At 46.2% G+C, this 19,703-nt stretch overlaps 1 protein-coding gene across 2 annotated transcripts; it reads left to right on the plus strand.

Annotated features, from left to right (window-relative positions):
* Nucleotides 1-2,841: 2,841 nt before the first annotated feature.
* On the plus strand, nt 2,842-17,985 carry POGLUT1 (protein O-glucosyltransferase 1). 2 transcript variants are annotated; one of them, XR_013925977.1, is made up of 11 exons: nt 2,842-4,061; nt 4,533-4,623; nt 7,394-7,537; nt 7,981-8,116; nt 10,617-10,738; nt 12,278-12,337; nt 13,359-13,458; nt 14,210-14,268; nt 16,373-16,964; nt 17,075-17,131; nt 17,761-17,839. XR_013925977.1 is itself a non-coding variant. In XM_080375199.1 (11 exons), the coding sequence occupies exons 1-11, from the start codon at nt 3,983-3,985 to the stop codon at nt 17,915-17,917; spliced, it is 1,173 nt and encodes a 390-aa protein (XP_080231325.1). In that variant the 5' UTR covers nt 2,848-3,982; the 3' UTR covers nt 17,918-17,985. The 2 variants fall into 2 exon arrangements, 1 of the variants encoding a protein (XP_080231325.1); XM_080375199.1 differs by having other exon boundaries at nt 2,848-4,061; nt 16,373-16,540; nt 17,761-17,985.
* Nucleotides 17,986-19,703: the final 1,718 nt, after the last annotated feature.

Below are 19,703 nucleotides of genomic sequence, written 5' to 3' on the forward strand. Positions count from 1 at the left end.
CCCATATTCATATGTGCACTTACACATACAGTTCACACTAAACAGGTGTCCGTTTTCTCTTCTGGGGCTACTACACTCCGTTGCCATCATGAAAATTTCTTTATAATACTGTCATCCGTGTCATGAGCACAGGCATCCCCTGGCACATACAAATTCCTCAAGGGATGAAACCACTGCAGTTTTTGCATCTTCTCTCAAGCACCAGATGTGGTTGGTTTGTGTTGCTCTCACAGCACGCACAAGTACTTAAACTTTGACCTTGGGCTCGAGCTACAGATGCCTTGCCCACTTTTTCTTGGATCCTCCATTGTTTCCGTTGCCTTCACAAACCCTCGGGCTGGGCTGAGGGCTGGCTTGCTGACTTCCTGCACTGGCAGACTAGAATGGGGATTCATCAAGACTGAACCCTGGGATCTCCTTCACTTGTTTTGCCCAGTCCAACACAGCAGTTCCGCAGGCCCCGCGGAGTCCTAGTCTGAGCCTCACTTAGTTCATGACCCCAGCCCTTACTGGGTGTCGCATATTCTGGTCCTACACTTCTCATGCAGTGCTCCAGTCGCTGGAACAGTTTCATAATTAGCCTCCTTTACATAAAATAATTGCATATTCAATACCAAACAACCCCAAGCCACATACTGCAGATATGGCCAGCTTTCTTGAATCCCAACAGCCACAGACCGACACCTCCACAGGGCTGCGTGTTACAGGACAGAGCTTGGAGCCAAAGAGAAAAGAAGCTCCACGAGGAGCTCACCAACAGGAAAAAATCTTGACTCTCTAGAAGCCGTGTGGCTTCTGATGGAGAAGACTGGGCTCAGCCCCAGAAGCCTTGGTAACGCCAACCACGGGTTTTGAACCTCAGCAGCCTGTGTAGCTTCCTTTTTCCCTCCTCCAAGCTTTGAGACTGGCTAAGCCTTTTGCAGCAGCCTAGCTCCACTGACCGTCAGGTGTGAATGCTGTAAGAAGAGCCACACATCAGCTACCTCTGAACTATTGGAAGCTTCATTTATAATGTCTGGGTATTTCCCCTTCTACTAGCACCACGTTTTCCAGCTGCTCATAAACCTTCTCCAGTTGTCTGTACTTCTGGAAAACTCCAGTGCAGGTAGGGTGGCCATTCTCCATATGAAAAATTCACCATTATTTGAGGAGTTCAGAAAACCCAAGAATTCCATTTGGCACAAGAGGATGAATGAAAGGAGAAACGCCCCCACCATAAGCACCCCTGCACAAGCAGACAGTAGCAATTAGAAAAGCCAGACCACAGCTCTGAGAAAAAAATCAAGATGTAGGAAGCACGTTTTCTTTAGCTCAGTCTCATAACCAGCTTGGAGAGCCAAACTCTTTCGCAAGCACCCTTCTTCTAACCTATGTTGAATATGTAAAGCAAGGACACCAGACTTACAGCCAAGTGATTTTCCACTCCAGGCACATGGAACACGATGAAAGTAAATTTGTGGGTGTTTGTGCTTGATTTGGCAGAGAAAAAAAATGAAGGAGGGACTGTGTTTGAGGGAGGGTATCAAAGATCAGAGCCAGATGCTCCTGCACAGAGCTCTGGATTTGCAGGAAATTAAGAAGGTAGAAAAGGTGAGGCAAAGGCTGTGTTTGAAGTGAGAGTCAAGGGGTTCTGAAGCTTACAACCATCCAAGGTGCTTGGGGGGAACTACAGCACATGCCAAAACCACACCACAGTGGCCTGGGGTGCTTTCATTATACAAAGCCTGGGAGAGCAGAGGCTGTAAATGTAGCTTCAAAAGGAGCTTCATCTTAAAGTCTTAGCTCTCAGGGCCTATTAAACATTTATGCTGACTACCACTCCTACTCTTTGCTTCAGAGAAAGCACCCGAAATAACCTTTGCTACAGAGCGAACTACTACAGCTCTACCAGCTGTGTAGGAGACTAGCAGGGAGCTGTGAGAAACAACCAGAAACAGTGTTGGAACAGCATGCTGATGTCTTTATTCAGTCAGCCGGGAAAGAAGCAGGAAAATCTGGTCTGGAACCTGAAAGGGAAGACAGAAAACTGTGCTAGAAATAATGGGTGGATTAGCCATGCAGAGATGGCTAAGACTGAATGAGGCCAGTGGAGGCAAATACAGATCGGCAATTTTTGCTTTTCTCTTACTTAAGGTTCACACTTTTGGGGGAGTCTTCAGACTAGTCTCCAGTTTTGGATCTATGACTACTGCAGCTGTGAGAGAGACTGTAGAGGAAAAGGAAGGAAGCAGACCCTACGCAGAAATCAAAAGGAAGACAGGAACTCTAGGAGAAGATGGAAAGAAGTTGTTAATTCCCCTGATTTGCTTAAAAAATCTTCAGCTGTGCAACAGGAGTTTAGGATGAGACAGCCAGAAGTACTCAAAATTTTCATTCTAGGAAGCTGTTGCTACTAATAGCAGGTAATAATACACACAACATTCATTTATTCCCTTGTAGTTCACTCATACGGTCACTCAGTTACCCAGTTGGAGCAACAGTTTGGAGGGACAACCCCAGCTGCACACTCAGTAGAGGGTTGTGCTGACACACTAGCAGCTTCCAAGCAGGTGTTCAGAAAGTCCCTCAAAGTCATTTATTTCAACGGATGCACACACAACCCTGCAGTCCGTGTCCACACGCAGGAGCCCCTGCCCTCCAGTCACACAGCCTATGGTTGATACCAGCATTCACTTGTGGCCTTGCACAGATCGAGCAGACGCTTGGTGCCTGGAGTTTAACAGCTCCAGGACTACCAGTCTCCAGAACTGATCGGTCCTTAACACACCTTCATGCTTCTTCTCAGCACGTGCTTTTCCTCTTCCTCAATTTCAGACAAAAGAGGCCTTTATGACAAGTTGAGTTGGCGGCTTGTGTGGCCGATCACTCAGCGTTCACTCTATAGGTAGAAACTCAACATAAATGTGGCTCCTTTCCATCAACAAGCAGCCACAGCACCTCCTCCTGGAATCCAAAACCACCAAGCTGGATCTGGGCTGGGAAAAATGAAGGTTTAGTGTTGACATTTGAATACACAGACCCCACAAAGAGGGGACAGGCCTTCCCACATTCACCTTAGGGAAGAAACATCCATCGACCGGTCTGGATTTGTGTTAGGGTCGTGTCTGCTTAGCTCCAGCCCCTCTGCCCTACGTTAATTTGGCTGCTTATCAGCCTGGTTATTAAATCCAGCACCGGGTTAATGAGCCTGACTGCTGAAGGCTGGCCAAATACGAGCTGACCCAAACACTAGGCAGAGGGAAGCTGTGAAGACTGTGTTCTTAGAAACCATTTTGCAAAGAGAAGGCCCTACACGTTACAGTGATGGCACTCAACCACCTGTTCTCAATCCTGCTGTTTCTCTTTTTTCTTACAGTCCATGTCCCTGAAGCCCTAGAGAAGTTGATACAAATCAGTCTAAACCTTTATATTGTAGCAATGAGATTCACAGCTTAATCATAAATGATCAAATGGCAACAGCAGGCGGGCGTGCCTGGAGGAGGAGCCCTTACAGGCTGAACAAACTGCTTGGTGAATTCAGGTATCCAGGGAAGTTTCCCCCACTAAAAAAAGACAAATCACAAAGGGATTGAGGGCCACCAGGTACACAAGATCTGCATAAGACTCCTGGCATCCCTGAGGCTCACGCTGGCTGGTTACTCGGAGGGATGCAGGCTCAGCCCTTCTGCGGACAGTGGGGCAGCACAGCCCCCACCAACTCTGGGCCCCCTACACCAGTGCCTTTATTTCTGTTAAGTTACAAGAGCCGTCTGCTCTCACACACACAGGGCCCTGGAGTAAGGCAGGGTCTCGCCGCCACTGAGGCGCGGCGGGAACTACAGCTCCCATCAAGCCCGCTGCTGCCGCCATCTTTGTGCGGGGCTGGAGGCGGCCGCCGCCATCTTTGTTGGGGGCGCGGCCGCCGCCATCTTTGTTGGGGGCACCGCCGCCCGCCCGCCGGCGGGTCGCGCATGCGCAGGGCGGTGCTGGCGGCGGCGGCGGCATGAGGCGGGCGGCGCTGGCTCTGTGGGCGCTGGCTGTCGTGTGGCGGCTGGAGCCCTTCGTGGCGGGTGGTTCGTCAGGTGAGGGGTGCTCGGGGCTCCTGGCGTTAGCCTGGGGGTGAGGGTGTTGCGGGGGATGGCGCTTTGAGGCCGGCGGGGAGGGTTGGTGGCCCGGGCCGGAGCCCGCGCATCCTGTGAGGGCGCTGAGGGATGCTCGCCGCCTCCTTTTCCTCATCTTCCTCGCCAGCAGCTCACCCGGCGCCCTGTGGTGGTCCCCAAGGCTTCTCCCGGCTTCCCTTTCAGCCCGGGGGCCACCACAGGGTGCCCGACCCGCTGTCCCTTCCCCAGTCCCCTCAGCTCTGTGACCCCTTTTCCCAGCCCATGATGGCCCATCTTTCCCCCCGTTGCTTTAGGCGTGCTGTCGTTGGGCTGGACTGGAGCAGCACTACTGGTGCGTGGCTGTTGCCAGCTGGACCAGAAATGCTGTTCGGGTAGCTGTTGTGGTAGTTTGATGGATTAATTCCTTTAGGTTTTCCTTGCTGTGTGTTTCAGGTGCTAAATGGAAAACAATAACTGACCAAATTAAGAAAGCCGTGGAGGTTTATGAGCCATGCGTAAAGGGGAATTGCAGCTGCCACCAAAGGTGAGAAACTGATTTCCTTCTGACTGCACAGGCCTCTGACTACATGAGGGAATGCTTTTGCCGGCACTGATGGTTGGGAATTACCTTAGAGTCCAAATATTCTCTAGCAATCACATCTGCAACTATCATAGGTCATGGTGCTTGCAAGGAGGTTATTACTGGCATCATGTGAAACAGGTTGACCTCCATAGTTCCAGCAGAAAGCGTGTCCACCTGCAAACCGATCACACTCCTTCTTGTCTTCCATGATTGAACATACGCAATGTCAGCATTTCATATGTGATCATGCAATAAACTACACGCGTAGCTGGTGACATTTCTGTCTTAACAATCCACTTCTGCCTTCTCTCTCAGTCCAGTGTTGTTGCTAACAAGTCTTTCTCATGGGCTTTTAAAAGTGGAGGAAATCAAGTATCTGCGAAATATTCTAAATAGCAGGATTAAGGAAAGGTTGTTACAGAACACAGATTCATTTGGTGTGACAGTGTCGTACTTCTTAGCACTCTTTCTAGGCAGTTTGGTTCACTGCCTGTGAGAACTGGAGTGATGGTGGATGTTTAACTTGACTTTTACATCACCAAAGCATGATCCAAGAGGCTCATTCAGGAAGACGCAAGTCCTGTTTATTTTTTTTATAACTGTGGAGCATTATGTATAATGCCAGCATTCTGGCTTGAAATAGTGGCCTGTAGTGAATTTAATGCAGAGAGCTAGAGGCTTATATGTGATGCAAGAACACTGTAGGCAGTGCAAGTGATGGCTGATTTCTCTTGCAGATGAAGCCAAATCAAGCTTCTTTTCTGTTTGTAATGACAGAGCATGGCTGCAGTGTGGTGAACATTACAGGTGCATAGGTCGTCATTGCCATTGGGGCAGGGATTGTAGGACTGGGGCTTTTTGATACCTTTAAGCAGTATGTTTGTTTAAAGGAGAAGAGGGAATTCAGGGAAGAGTCAACACCTTCTGCCTTTAGGATTCCAAATGCAGAAACACAGATGCTCAGCTTTAAGCCGCCTATTTAAAAGTACCAGATGTGCTCACACATTTTGGGAGTGAGATTGAGTGCTATATTGGTTTTTAGTATGAGGTGAGTCATATTGGGCAACTGTACACTCTGTTTGGAGGTTTTGGTCTTCATTGCTCTTGAAATACTGATGAGGAAAAGTCTCTTCTAGTTTAGCCTTCTGTTTTTTTCCTGAGTGCCAATTCAGATACAGCCTAAAGACATTAAATAGTTAAACATACACTCCACCATCTCCTGCCCACCTTTGGATAACACACCTTCACAGGTGTTTACAACCTCCAAATCTGCTTCAGAACATGATAGTTGATGGTAATACGAAGTTGTGGTTGCTGTGGGTCTCGAAACCTAGTTTTTACTAAAGCAGTATTTCATTTAAGGGTTATTAAGGAGTGCTGCTGTAGTGACAGGCATTACAAATGAATCCAGGAAGATAATACAGCACATACGCAGTGTGACACTTCGTTCATTTTGAGAGCTGGTTTGAAGGTATGTAAATATGCAGCAGAATGCTGAAAGCTGGTACTTTTCTCTATGTATCAGATTATGTTTAGTCTTCTGTGACTCAGTGGCCAAGAACTGAAGGTTCTAACTTGTTTGTCACTACCTTTCAGTTGTCACTTAGGTTACAATGACATGGATGTGCCATAAAACTGCAACTTTCTTCCTGTTCTCAAGCTCATTGCATTTGCATCTCTGCCAGACTGCTTATCCTGTGGTCGGCCCATCTGCACAGTGGCAATTCTTTTCGTAGTTTTACTGTTTCCTACCTGATTATGAAATAGCAGAATCGTGGAGGTCGGACAGGAACTCCTGAGATCATCAAGTCCAATCCCTGTGCTCAGGCAGGTTTTCCAGGACTCTGTCCGATCAGGTTTTGAGTATCTCAAAGAACAGAAGCTCTACAGCCTCTCTAGGAAACCTGTACCAGTGTCCGACCACCCTCACAGTGGGATCGCTCCAGCAGTGTTGTATTAAACTAAGCCATTGATGCAGTGTCTACCAAAAGGTGAGGAGGATGTCTCCATAGCTGTTCCAGTCTGACAAATTTCATTAAATGCTCCAAGCAGCTAGATCTGAAGGCCTTTAGGCTAAATTTATATAAACTGCATCCTTCTCCTGCATTTTCTTAGATTCATTAGGCTTATGTTTTCATACTGCATTCCTGGAGCTCACTGGTCATGTGCAGATGTCACAGAACATGTGCTACATAGGCCTGTCCTCCTGGGCTGGCTTGCACTGCACCCAGCGTTATTGGGCAATGCTATTCCTTGCAACTAGACTCTTACCTTCTTTTTTAATGTCTAAATAGCATGATGTTGTGTGAGGAATTTGGTCTTGGTGTGGCTCATAATTTGTGGAAGGCCAGAGCACAAGCTTCACAACTCAAAGGTTAAGTGAGCTGACGGCTTTTACCCATAACCTGCCAGGGTATGTAAGGCTCTTTCTGGGAGAGCAGCTGGAGTTGTCCATGTTGATTTAGCCTCAGAGTCCTGTGCTGGGCTTTCTGTTTGGGCAAGCAGTATGTAGATAGTCAAAAGAGTGAAGCTTGGACCTTTGAGTCTCTGAGTAACAGCTCTTCCAAGTGACTTAAGTTAAATTCCTCATTATGTAGCACAGCCATATGTAGCAGAGCTCCTGGAAGCTACATGGAGCTTGTTCTAGCTAGAAGTCTGTTCTGTATACTGCGGTAATTTAATGCAGTATCCTCCCTGTTGTACATAATAATGGATGATTGTTTTGTTTCAGTGTCTGGAAGCAGGACCTGGCTCCTTTTCGAGGTGGCATTTCCAAAGAAATAATATCCGATGTGGTGAGCAGGAAGCTCGGGACGCACTACCAAATCATTAAGAACAAACTGTACCGTGAGCAGGACTGCTTGTTCCCTGCAAGGTAAGAGCTGTGCAGAAGATCTCATCTCCCTAGCCTGGGACACAGGGGTACTTCCAACACTGCCAAGCTGGAAGTCACTGAGCACAATGATATGTCAAGAGGTCTGAATTCCTTATCAGAGCAAAAGCCTAGAAAATTATGGTTGTGGCTTTAATATAGAAAGGCAAAAGTGTAATTATTGCATTTCAGTGTACAAAGGATTGGTTGGTTGTGGGATCCAAGAGAAAACTGCAGATCTGGCCAGATTGAACAGGATGGGTTGCTTCGTTGGTGTCTATGCTGCATTGGGGCTTGGAGACTGCTATAGGCGGTTCCCAGCCTGCATCATCATATGTCTCTGATTCACCATCTCTTCCACTCCTGCACAGAGAGAAAGGCCTGCAGGAGACTTCAGGGTTCTGCCTTCTCCTTACAGCTCTTCGCCATATGTTGTTTCTCCACAGATGCAGTGGAGTTGAGCACTTCCTTATGGAGATCATCAGCCGCCTCCCTGACATGGAAATGGTGATCAATGTGCGAGACTACCCCCAGGTCCCCAGGTGGATGAAACCCGTTATCCCAGTCTTCTCCTTCAGTAAGGTGCACACACCTTTAGAAGCTGAGTGTTTCTGAGACATGCATGTCCTTTCTTTTGAGAACGTATTTTTAAGGATTGTTCCCCACAGATTTTCTGTGTCAGAATTGCTTGCTCTTTTTTGCTTTTTATTTCCTTTTACTTCCAGTTTTGTGGTGGACGGACTTGCAGATTTATTCAACAGAACACTTTTCCCCCTCATTAGCTCCTCTTCCAGGTCAAAAAATGTACTTCTGCCACAGTGAAATGGTGCACAGCGGGATGGGATATGTGCCGGCATCACTGTCATGTGCTACAGTGCTTCTGTTAAAGTCGTAGCAGTACTTTATCAGCATTGCTAAGGATTTTTGATTATCAGTCAGCTGTCACACAGTTAATCTCATTTAATGTGAATATATTAGTCCTCTTTTTTGGTACCACAGATAAGTGTTTCTTAATTTCTTTTTTGTGATACTGCTATCTCCTGTGAACCCTTTTCCCCTGGATTTCCTCTTCCATCCACAAACATGCACACACACACATAGACATTCGTTCTCTGTTCCTGACTCAAGAGCCTTCACATATGTTTTCCTTCCTCTCCCATTGTTAAACCTGACTGTACTGTAGCTTCTTACCCTTTCCAACAAAATATCATTACACCTCAAGCTTCACCTAATCTTGTTTTGCCTTAGTGTACACCCGACGTGCCCAAATCCTGTACCGTTGCTACCTAACCTTAATCATGTCCTTGGCTGAAGCCCAGCAGAGAGTAAAATGCAAAAAGAAGCAATAAACCATTTGCTCTTGCTAGTTCAGGCCCTATCCTGTTTCTGCTAACTTGTAGCATCTTACTCTGAACACAGGTGTTCAGCTCATGCAGTCTGAACCATGATAGGATCCATAACTATTGCCTAGTCCCCAGCCATCCTAGAGCTCTCTCTATTCAGTACAGCACTGCAGGCACTGTCACTCAATAGCCATGTTCACTGCCAGATGTAGTAGCAAAGCAAGCTGTCTTGCCTCTTGACCATCGCACAGCCTTAACTCTAGCCAGCAGAATCCAAAATGATGCAGAGCACGTTGTAGGAGCTTAACTTTTGCAGCCATGTTCATTGTCCTGCCCCCGGTGCTTTGCAAGACCCTGTAAGAAACTGAGTTCTCTGGTCACCGTTGTCCAATATCTGAACTGTAACCTCAGCCCTATCCTTAACTGAAACCCAGTGACCCAGTCACACCTCCCATGTAACCAGCCAGTGTTAGGAAGGCTCCAGGATGCTGGTCCAGGGTGATTTCTAGGGCTGAAAGCACAGGGGAGTGAAGGATTGTCCTATTCTGCATCTCAGAAGGCTGACCCTGGGGTTGCGGTGGAGCTGTCATGTTTTTTTATCAATGCCTGTTTCTAGCAAGACTGAGACGGAGCAGATCATAAAGGCACATGCTCATTTAAGTTGGAAGGGACCTCAGGAGGTCACCCAGTCCAACGTCTCACTCGGAGCAGAACCAACTAGATCAGGGTGCTCCAGGCTGCGCCCTGCCCAGCTCTGAGCGTCCGTGAGGACAGGGTGTCCACAGACAGCGTTTGACCTCTGTCAGAATGAAAACGTGTTTCCCAGTATCTAATGGGAATTTCCCTTGTAATCAAAGCCTGTTGCCTCTCGTTCCGTCCCGGCGCTTATGAAAAGAGTGTGCCTCCATCTTATCTGAACTCTCCCGTTAGGTAGTAGGAGACAGCATTTAGATTTCCCCAGGCTTCTTCTTTCCTGTGTGTGAACAAACCCATTCCTCAGCCCCTGTTTATACGTCATGTGCACCAACCTCCTAACTACCTTGGTGGCCTTGGACTCTCTCCAGTATCTTCAGGTGACAGATAGGTGGATAATTGTATAGGTTTATTACTAGTGCAAGGAGTGGCCTATAGTCTGGTTTTGTGAAAGGGTTTAGTCTTAAGTGCTGGCCTTCCCTCTGATTATATGGGGATTTAAGCATCCAGATGGGAGCGAGGAACTGAAATTCTTACATGATCTGGGTATTTATTATGGTGAGTTGTTACATGATCTCTAGGAGGGCTGGAATGAACTGAAGTGTTGGAAACCTTAATGTCAAAGCATCTCTAAGTGCCTCTATCTCTGAGGAGATAATGCTGCCTCTTAACTTACCATCAGTAAAAAACACTTGTAGCTATACATAGGCACAAACCTTTAGAAAGGTGAGTGGAGCTCAGGTCTTCTTTCTGGTTATGAATCGGCTATGTTGTGGACCTCTTTTTGTCATTTTGTGACATGAAAGTCCCATGTTGTCATGCAGCAGGACACAGCCTTTTTAAAACCATTGAAACATTTCAGTAATGGGTTGTATTCATCTGAACCCCAGCAACACCATGGTGACCACAAAGCTCTCACGGCTGCTTGTGGAGCAGTAGCAGAGAAAGCTGACAGGACTCCCAGCAGGCCTGTTCGTTACTGGTGGGCTGTCAGTAAACTGGATTAGACATGACTTGATTCTTACATTACTCTCCTTTTTCTTAAGACACCTGAATACAATGATATTATGTATCCTGCCTGGACTTTTTGGGAAGGAGGACCAGCTGTCTGGCCAATTTACCCAACAGGTTTAGGGCGCTGGGACCTCATGAGAGAGGACCTCAGAAGGTATGTTTTGGAAATGGTTATGTGTGTGTGTGTGTGTGTAGGTTTAATGGAAGACAGACTCACAGTAAAAGCTGTCCAGCACTGAGCAGCATTGGGCCGTTGGTCTGTTGGCCTGTGATCTGTCCTGCTGCCTCTCATTAGCTACATACAGCCTGACTGCTTTATAAGAATTCTCCATGGAAACCTTGGATGATGTAACTAGAAGTTATAATTAGCTTCTCTGTTTCCAACACTTTAGTGAGGAATACAGAGGACAAAATATACACATTCTTCATGCTGTCAGGGCTAGATTACTATCATTTTCGGTGGGATAGGGCTTGTCAATAAAAGTAGCAGTTATCTTTTGCCTGCAGAAATCTCCCTTGACACATGGAAATGTTTTCCTTTGTTTCCAACTACTTCGCTAGGAGCTGTGGTTTTTTCACTGCAGGGATGATCCAGGATGTTTGTATAAGCTTCTGGAAGGGTAAAGGAAAGCCATCTTTAGATATGCTTTTACTTGAGTATTATTGTGCAATAGAGAAACCTGGAATCGTTCCCAAAATCAAGAGTTGTTACTCTTGTTACTGAGTTGGGCTCAGAGTAAGACAAAAGGCTCCCAGTCAGAAATGTCGTCTTTTTGGCAGGATCTTTTGCTGTTAGCAGAATGAGGGGCTGTTTCCCATGGAGAGTGACAAAGTGTGCAGCAGCAAGTGAACATAGAAACATAACAAGAAAAAACACCTTGGTGTCAATCACTTGGCATGAGAATGCAAGGTTGAATGTTTCCCCCTTCAAAATCTGAAGTTCAATGGGACTAGTCATAGCAGAAGCCTACGGTGATATAATACAATGAAGTTCCAAAACATTTACTTACCCTTGCTTTCTCAGTGAACCCCACTTGTGTCACTGCATTATAAGCAGATGCAAAGCTTGACCTGCACAGATCAGTTTGGGGATCAGGACCTACATGTCAAACCAGGTGCAACAGAAAAGTGCAACAAAGGGTTCCGCAGAGGGAGGTGGGTGACTCCACTGACAGAATTAAAACATGCACCTATTTTGAAGGACTTGCTTAGATTGAAAATGGAAGTTATTTGGGAAAACGGTGAACCCCTGTGTTTTAAAATGCAAAACACCAGATGGGGGTTTTTTTGTTTGTTGTTGGTTGATTGCAGTTTTTTAATGGGAAATGAGAGTGGTTAGAAACTCTCTAATAGTCTATCCATATTCAATGAAGTACAGAAAAATAAAGCAACAATACAAAAAGCGGATTCAAATTTTAGGTAAATTTTAATACCCTTAGAGGTTTGGTGAGGGGATCATATGTAATTCATCATTTTGACTGAAAGGTATTCTGAAAAGTAGCCTGTGTCATGTTGCCTTAAACACAATATTCACAGGAAAACCTGTTTCATTAAACCTGGCTGCTATAATGAAGAAAGTGATTTCCATCAAAAATGAAGAATAATAAAAAGAGATCATGCTGTGAAAACTGATGAGAGTGCATTTCATGGTTATATTAAGTCATTTATTGCCATTTATAAACAATATTTTCAGATCTGCAGAAAAATGGCCATGGACGAAAAAAATCTCTAAAGGCTATTTCCGAGGATCCAGGTGAGCATATTTTCCTGTAACAGGAGATTCTACCAACGTGCTGTGATAGCTGGCTGTATGCAGAAATTTCTGTATCTCCAAGACCTAAACAAGTGTAACCCAGAATGTATTTTTTAGATCTAAGGAAAGTGAGACATACTGTACAGCAGCGTTTCACCATTAGTGATTCTCCATAAGAATTGCAATTTGCAACTGTTTTATTATAGTAAGTCTAATATTGGAAACGGATGTTGTGATGGATTTGCTGTGTTGTTTATTAATAAGTAAACCTGTCACAGTAGGAACCAGCTTGTTTTGTTCTGAGAAGGGAACTGCAGGTGCATGATACAAATGTAAAGATTTGATACTGATGTGCATGCTTCTTGCCAATGTGAATACTTTATTCTTCACTATGAAAGTGCTTGACACCGAATTGGAAGTATTCTTGCTTTCAGTTACCTGAGTGGCGGGGGATAAGAAAGATTATTTTTGCCCTCTTTCCAGTGACAGTTTGAAAACAGTGTTAAACCCAATACTTTGTTCTTCCCCCACCCCCAGCAGGGAAGGATTTGGTATCTTACTAGGTGGGCTGAGGAGATGAGGAGTGAGTCTCGGGGATGTCATAACCTTGTTTATCTGTAGCGTTTTAAATTGGCGTCAGAGGGATCAGCTCTGAAGATGCTTATTAGCATCTCTTAGGTCTCTCTGACTTAGAAGGTAGTTAAAGTATTTGGCACCCATCAGGATACAGCCTGAAGGAAACAACATATCTGCTGAGTTGTCCTGAGAATTGCTTAAATAATGCTATTAAATATTTATTAAGTGAAATAAAAATGGCCTCGGATAATTTCGGTACACGTAACTCATTCTCTTCTGCTCATATACCCTTGGACAAAAATATACTGCATGGTAGGTGCTTAATAATGTTTTTGGGGCACATAGGCAGGTCAGCATCATAAAGAGGTAGGCTCTTGAGTCCTGTAGTTTGTTAGCTGCGTTGGGTCATGTGGATTGGCAATTACTGATAGCGTTTCTTTTGCAGAACAAGCCCTGAGAGAGATCCCCTCATTCTGCTGTCCCGAGAAAACCCAGAACTTGTTGATGCTGAGTACACTAAAAACCAGGCTTGGAAATCTGAAAAGGTGTGTGGGTGTTGTCTGTCTCCTGAGTGTCAAGGCCAGAAAGTGTAGCACTGCAAGATGGCTTTGATGAATGAGAAGCATCTTGTTGGAGAGTTGTGGGGGAGGTTTGTAGTTCCCTTGATGGCTGCACCTCTCTGATGGATGAAAGGAAGGAGTCTCTAGAGCCTGGCAGGCCAAACATTTTTCTTCCATCTACACTTTTTGTTCAAGGAAACCAGCACACATAAAAAAACGAATCTATGCCAATCCCCTCCTCTTCCGTTACAGCAAAATTAGCCCTGAGCTGCCTATGTGTTGTCAGTCTCTTTAAACCTTTTTCTGCCATCTCCATTTCTTGATCTTGTTGGTAACTTTCTGATAACTGTTGCTGATAGCTCTTCAGTTCCATGCTTTAGCATACAGTGCAGCTCTCTCCAGACAGTCTTGGCTAATCCAGTTACACTTGGCTTCACATAGTCCATTGTCCCAAGCTGTTTTCCACTCTGTAGCTGCCAACTAAACATTATCATTTAATGTGTTTGTGCTGGCATTTGCTTACAGGCAGTGTGTAATTTACTGAACTTTTTTTCTTGTTTGAAGGGCTAGGAATTCTTCATAATACTTCTAAAAGCCTGCCAGTGAAGGTTTTTCTCAGAAGTAGGAATGGAGAGTTTTGAGACTTCAGCTTTGTTTCTAATTGAGAAGGAAAACAAATGTGAAATCACCGTGTAAAGCTTACTAATTCTTTTTGTTTAATCCTCTTTATTTTAAGGACACCTTAGGAAAGCCTCCTGCAAAGGAAATTCCACTGGTTGATCACTGCAAATACAAGTAAGAGTTTTGATTACTAAAGCAGCTAAAGGTCTGTGGGTTATTTTTTGGTGTGGTGTAAGGTCTCATTTTGTTTTAAGGTCAATGCCAGCAACCAGCTCCATGCAGATAAACAAGCTCATGAACAGACATAAGGCAGCTGAAAATCTGGAAGCTTAGGATGGCATCTTTCAGTGTCTGCTTTCCCCTGTCAGGTCAGGAGAAATAAAGTGCTTTGGGGAAAGTAAAGGTCTGAGATCACTAATAAACATATAGATAGATTTTTTTTTTTAAATCAAAAAGGCTTTCTATCAATTTTTCTTTATATCCCTGTGCCAAGCTGTGTATTCAGGATGATTTTTTCAGTGCTACAGTGATAGCATTACTGTCTTCAAAGACATAAGGAACTAAGGAATCATGTCTTCATATGCATACTGGGGCAAGTGTTGCCACTGGATGTATATAGTAAAAAAGACAACCTGAAATATGATTGAGCAGATAGAGTATTAATTCATACTTTGTACGTTGTTTGGGAGAATGTGGTTTTGATTTACAAAGGTTTTTATTTTTTAACTACTTTAGGGAGGGGTTTTTGGTGTGATATTCTTGGGGGTTTCTCTGTAAAAACAAACTCTTAGTGTGTGTGCACTTCTGTGTCTGATGTTTTGCTTTTTCTTTTGCTTTAAAATTACCTAGTTATGATTCTGCCAGCTAGAATCTGCTGCTATAAGAACTCAGTCATTTGGCTGGATCTGTGTTTTTGTGCAAATGTGATTGACTTGTCTCATTTTATATTTCACTAGACTGTTGCCCAGATTTTTCCCTTCTGTTACACATAGACTTCCCAACTCTGCTGCCTCCTAAGCCCCTCGCGCAGTATAGGCTGAGACGTTCTCGTACGCTTTTGTCGTAGCTCAGGGTCTGGTAGGGTCAACATGAGCTTCTTGCTGTTCCCTTCGGTGTAGGTGCTGTAGCAGGCTGTCCGAGAGCAGTGCTCAGCGACTTGGCTGAGGACACGGAGCTGTGTCTGGAATTGTGCAAGAGGCATCTCCCTCCCTTGCAGACCACTGTTCTTGTTAAACCTCTGCGTGTATCTGTTAAGTTCCTAATACAACGAGCTCCTCATCCCTGCTTTGAGCTCCTAGATAATACAAAGAATGTAAAATAGTTTCACATTTACTCCTTGTGACTTAGCGCTGAACTAAGTTTAGCTATAATTCCCATCTCACTCCAAATATATATAATCCCCATCTCGCCCAAAATAGCTTCATTAAAGGAAGAACTCCCTTCCCCCAGCCCAAAACGTTTGACTTCAAAGATTAGTTCTGTGTACTGAGGGGTTTTACCCACAGGAAAAACAGCTTTCCATGTAATTGGAGAAATGTGGGTTTAAAAAAGAAAGCAAGTAAACAAACAAACATCCCTCTGAGATACAGTTCGCTAAGAGAAATGCCCCCCTCCCCCTAAGTCAAGCCCACTTCACTAACTTGGCAGAAAATACTGAAAACAAAATTTTGGATTCTTTGTTATCTGCAAAGTCCATCTGTTGTGTGCTAGCCTATTTAACCTCCTAGGGTTGCATTCCCAAGTTAATATGAAACAATTAGATTCAGATTAAAGCCGAATCCCAGAGGAAAAAAAAAACAACAAAAAACCACTGAGATACATGTGGCAAAGCAGAACAATGAACAGAAAAGCTCACTGCAAGAAAAGGGAGAATTGGGGAAAAATTCGTTGTGGTAACAGTCTCTGAAGGGTAGGGTCGAGTCACAGGATCGGCATCCCCGTTGTGACTTCCCGTGTCTTATTGGCAGTTGTCCGTGAGGTCTCCTTTGGTTTGTCACGGACAGGTGTCTGTATCAGAGGTAAAGCCTCGTGCCTTGCATTTTCTCCCTTGGTTCTCACAGACAGCAGAGGGTCACCCAGCACATCCTTAACCTCAGCTCACCTTTTCTGTGAGGAACTTCCAAGAAATGTCTTCTCTTTGTTTTAGTGACTGGTTTGTAGCTCAGTGTAAGGGAGATGCCCCCCAGCTGCTGCCGGGCTGACTGCTGCTTGGAGCCTGGTTTCTGAGCCCGTTTCCTTACAAAATGCCAGGTGTAACTCTTTCCTTGCCCTTTTAAAGGTACCTGTTTAATTTCCGAGGAGTGGCTGCCAGTTTCCGGTTGAAACACCTTTTCTTATGTGGTTCACTCGTCTTTCACGTCGGAGAAGAGTGGCTGGAGTTCTTCTACCCCCAGCTGAAGCCTTGGGTCCACTACATCCCAGTCCCATCAGACCTCTCCAACGTCAGGTGTGAGACCCCGAGCGTGCTCAGTGGAGCATTGCATGCCACAGGGGAACACTGCTGTGTGGGAGGGCACTTTGGTTTGTGTGACACGAAGGAGTGCCTCCACTCCTAGGTGTCGGCAGAGGCTCTTGGAGGTCATGTTCTTTTCTCTTTATTACTGCCCCCAAAGAACCAGTTGCTGGTGTTACGTGGTGCAGTTTCACTGGAGTACGTAGGGCTGTCACTCTCACTGAGATCAGCAGGCAGTAAGCACTTAAATTTGCCAGTGGGCCCTGTGGCACATACAAGGGGGAGAAGAACTGACAACTGGGCCAAAACACGTGTTAGCTCCCAGATTTCAGCATGCTGTCTGGAACTGATACAGAACAAATGAGAAGGGCAAGTTTTTTCCATGCTCTGAAATGAGGAGGACCAGTCCCTCGCTCAGGTGTGGATCCTTGATCTCATCCTCCACAATGGTTTAGCTGAGGGACAGCATTCTCCATTGAATGAGTTGTTTTAAACCTTTTTTTTTTTTTTTTCTGATGTTCATTTTAGGGAGCTGTTGCAGTTTGTAAAGGAAAATGATGCCATAGCACAAGAAATTTCAGAGAGGTAAGTTGTGTTCCTTTCTGGCTATCGGGTGGTCTTCTTCCAAAGCATTTTCTTACACAGCTTTTGAAGGGGTTGCCTATCAAAGATAACCCAGTGTTAAGAGGGTGCAGTAAAACTGATCTTCTGCCATAACAGCAGGAGGGTTGGAGGACTCCTAGCAGCAGGGGGAAACTGGAGGACAAAATCACACACTTAGGTCTTTGGTTCAGACGTGACCTGTGTCAGGAACCCCACCGAAAGCTATCAGAAGTTGGGAGCTTTCGTCTCTGTGTGAGGTCACTTGGCCCCTGGGAGCTGTGCCTGCGTTGTAAGTGTTATGCATCCAGGCTGGCAGCGGCCAGTTTCTGAAGCAGCGTGTGTCCGTGCTGCTCAGGCTCCGTCTGATCCGTGAAATCTGATATTTATTATCCCAGGTAACAAATACCATCTTGAGGATAACGAAAGCACTGCAACCGTCGGAGCTGTGAGCATGAATGACAATTGTGAAATTAAAATAGACGGTACAGAGCAGTGCGTGTTGTTTCTCTTTTGAAACACAGAAGAGTGAAAGTTGATATACATATGAAACAAAACCAGAGCCTCTGGTAGGAACTGGAGACTGGTTTTGACTGTGCCTTATGTGTCTCTAGGGGACGCCAGTTCATCACCGAGCACTTGCAGATGGAGGATGTCTCTTGCTACTGGGAGCATCTGCTGTCTGAATATTCCCAAGCCTTGACTTACAAAGTGAAAAGGAGGAAGAGCTACAGCGAGATCACTTCTGAATGGCTGAAAACAGAACTGTAGAGACTTCTCTGTTTTTCTCTTCAGCTCAAACTGATCTCTGTGGAAATCTGAAGATCAGTGTATCTTCTTGTTCTCTCAGACTTCTTATCCTTTACATTAGAACTACAGAGGACAGCAGCAGCCAACTTTGAGATTGCTCCCAGGCAGCAGGACCCGGTTAGACTGTCGTCGTAAGAATGTTTAGTAGAATGAGGGATTATGGTTATTGATCGGGGTGGTTACAGTCATGTCTGGAAGAGGCTTGTTGACATCTACGACATAGTTACCACCGGTTTCTGACCCTAAATCCCATTCACTCAGTGAGAAGCCTTTCTGTTAATTTTACTGGACTTTTTTACCAAGTCCTCTGTACTTGGGGGCAAGGTACACAGACTGTCAGCTACGCTCAGCTGGGAAATACAGGGCCCCTTTTTCGGCAGCCACTGTTTTCTCACCTGTGTGATAGCACTTGGGATATTGGGTGTTCTCCGTCAGAAGCAGGTACTGGGATTTGGAGTAACCTTTCTCGATGGCTTAGAGCTTATATTTATGTCAGGTTTTAGAGGTTGAGGGGAAGGCTTTGGCGTGCCATTGAAAGGACAAATGATCCTTCCACAGTTCAACTACCTACCTCATTGGGGAGCAGCCTGTGATGGTGGTGATGCCAGAGTGCTGAGCCTGAGCAGGAGTCGGGCAGTTGGCAATGGAGATAAAAGCGGTTCGTGCTCTGAGAGATGAGCTGGGTGCCCGTACAGCTGTGCAGGGTGAGCCCCTGGTAACGAGCTGCCACCGGTCAGCTGACCAGACATCCTCGGACCCTTCAGGAGCCAGAGAAAGTATTGGCAGAGGTGGATGCAGCTTTTCTTTTTTTTTTTTTTTCTCCAGATGTTCACAGATTCTCTGCTCTGGTCCCCTTCTGTAGTCTTTCTAGGGATGTTTCTTTAGTTTGTTGCAGGGGTTCTGTTTGTTTTGGGGTTTTGTTTTGGTTTTGAGGCTGGTGACATGTCTGTTCATTTCAGTATTCACTTTTCTTTCCCCCAGCTGTTGCACTCCTCATCTCCTGCAGTCTGGTTGAGGGAACGTCTTCAGTCACACAGTGGCAGCTCCTCCTCACGTTACTCATTTGGGGTTCAGTCGCAGGTTGCTTGTGCTCGCTGTGCTTGTGCCCGCTGCGGGCTGCTCAGCCTCGGGGGAGCGCCGTTTCTGAGCTGGCTCTGTGACCCCTGAGCTGAGGGGCCCGGTGGGGACCAGCATCTTCTCTGGCATCCAGAAGGGTGCTCAGAGGAGCGTGGGCAGCAGCATGGCATTGCAGGAGGGCTGCTTGCTGCCGGCTGAGCCCCCTTGATGGCAAAGCAGCCTCAAGGCTTAGGAAGAGCAGCACGGTAGTGGAAGGGAGCAACAGCAACAGCTGACGGTCCCCTCTGCAGTCAGCTGGGGTCAGGGAAGGAGAAAACATGACAAGGAGCAGTGACACCACGTGCCCTCATACACCTACCAACCTGCAGGGAGGCCTTGCAGTGCTGGAGCCCCGTGTGGGGCTGTGGCTGCCCGTCAGCCGCGGGGTGCTGGGGCCGAGGGCTGCTGGGCCGCGGGGTGCTGGGGCCGAGGGCTGCTGGGCCGAGGGCTGCTGGGCCGAGGGCTGCTGGGCCGAGGGCTGCTGGGCCGAGGGGTGCTGGGCTGAGGGTTGCTGGGCCAAGGGGTGCTGGGGCACGTGCCGCTATGGTGGTTGCATTACCCCAGCCTGCTGGGGGTGGCGGTCGGGGCGTGAAAATAGCCCGGCTCTGGGGGAAGGAGCGTGCGAGGGTGG

Source organism: Falco punctatus, assembly GCF_963210335.1.
Source record: "Falco punctatus genome assembly, chromosome: 2".
Classification (NCBI taxonomy): Eukaryota; Metazoa; Chordata; class Aves; order Falconiformes; family Falconidae; genus Falco; species Falco punctatus.

Excerpts from the sequence above, each read along its gene's own strand:
- POGLUT1 (XM_080375199.1), top strand. The coding sequence starts at position 3,983 with ATGAGGCGGGCGGCGCTGGCTCTGTGGGCGCTGGCTGTCGTGTGGCGG. Across the intron at positions 4,624-7,393 it reads AATTGCAGCTGCCACCAAAG|TGTCTGGAAGCAGGACCTGG; the intron begins GTGAGAAACTGA and ends GTTTTGTTTCAG. Across the intron at positions 7,538-7,980 it reads GACTGCTTGTTCCCTGCAAG|ATGCAGTGGAGTTGAGCACT; the intron begins GTAAGAGCTGTG and ends GTTTCTCCACAG.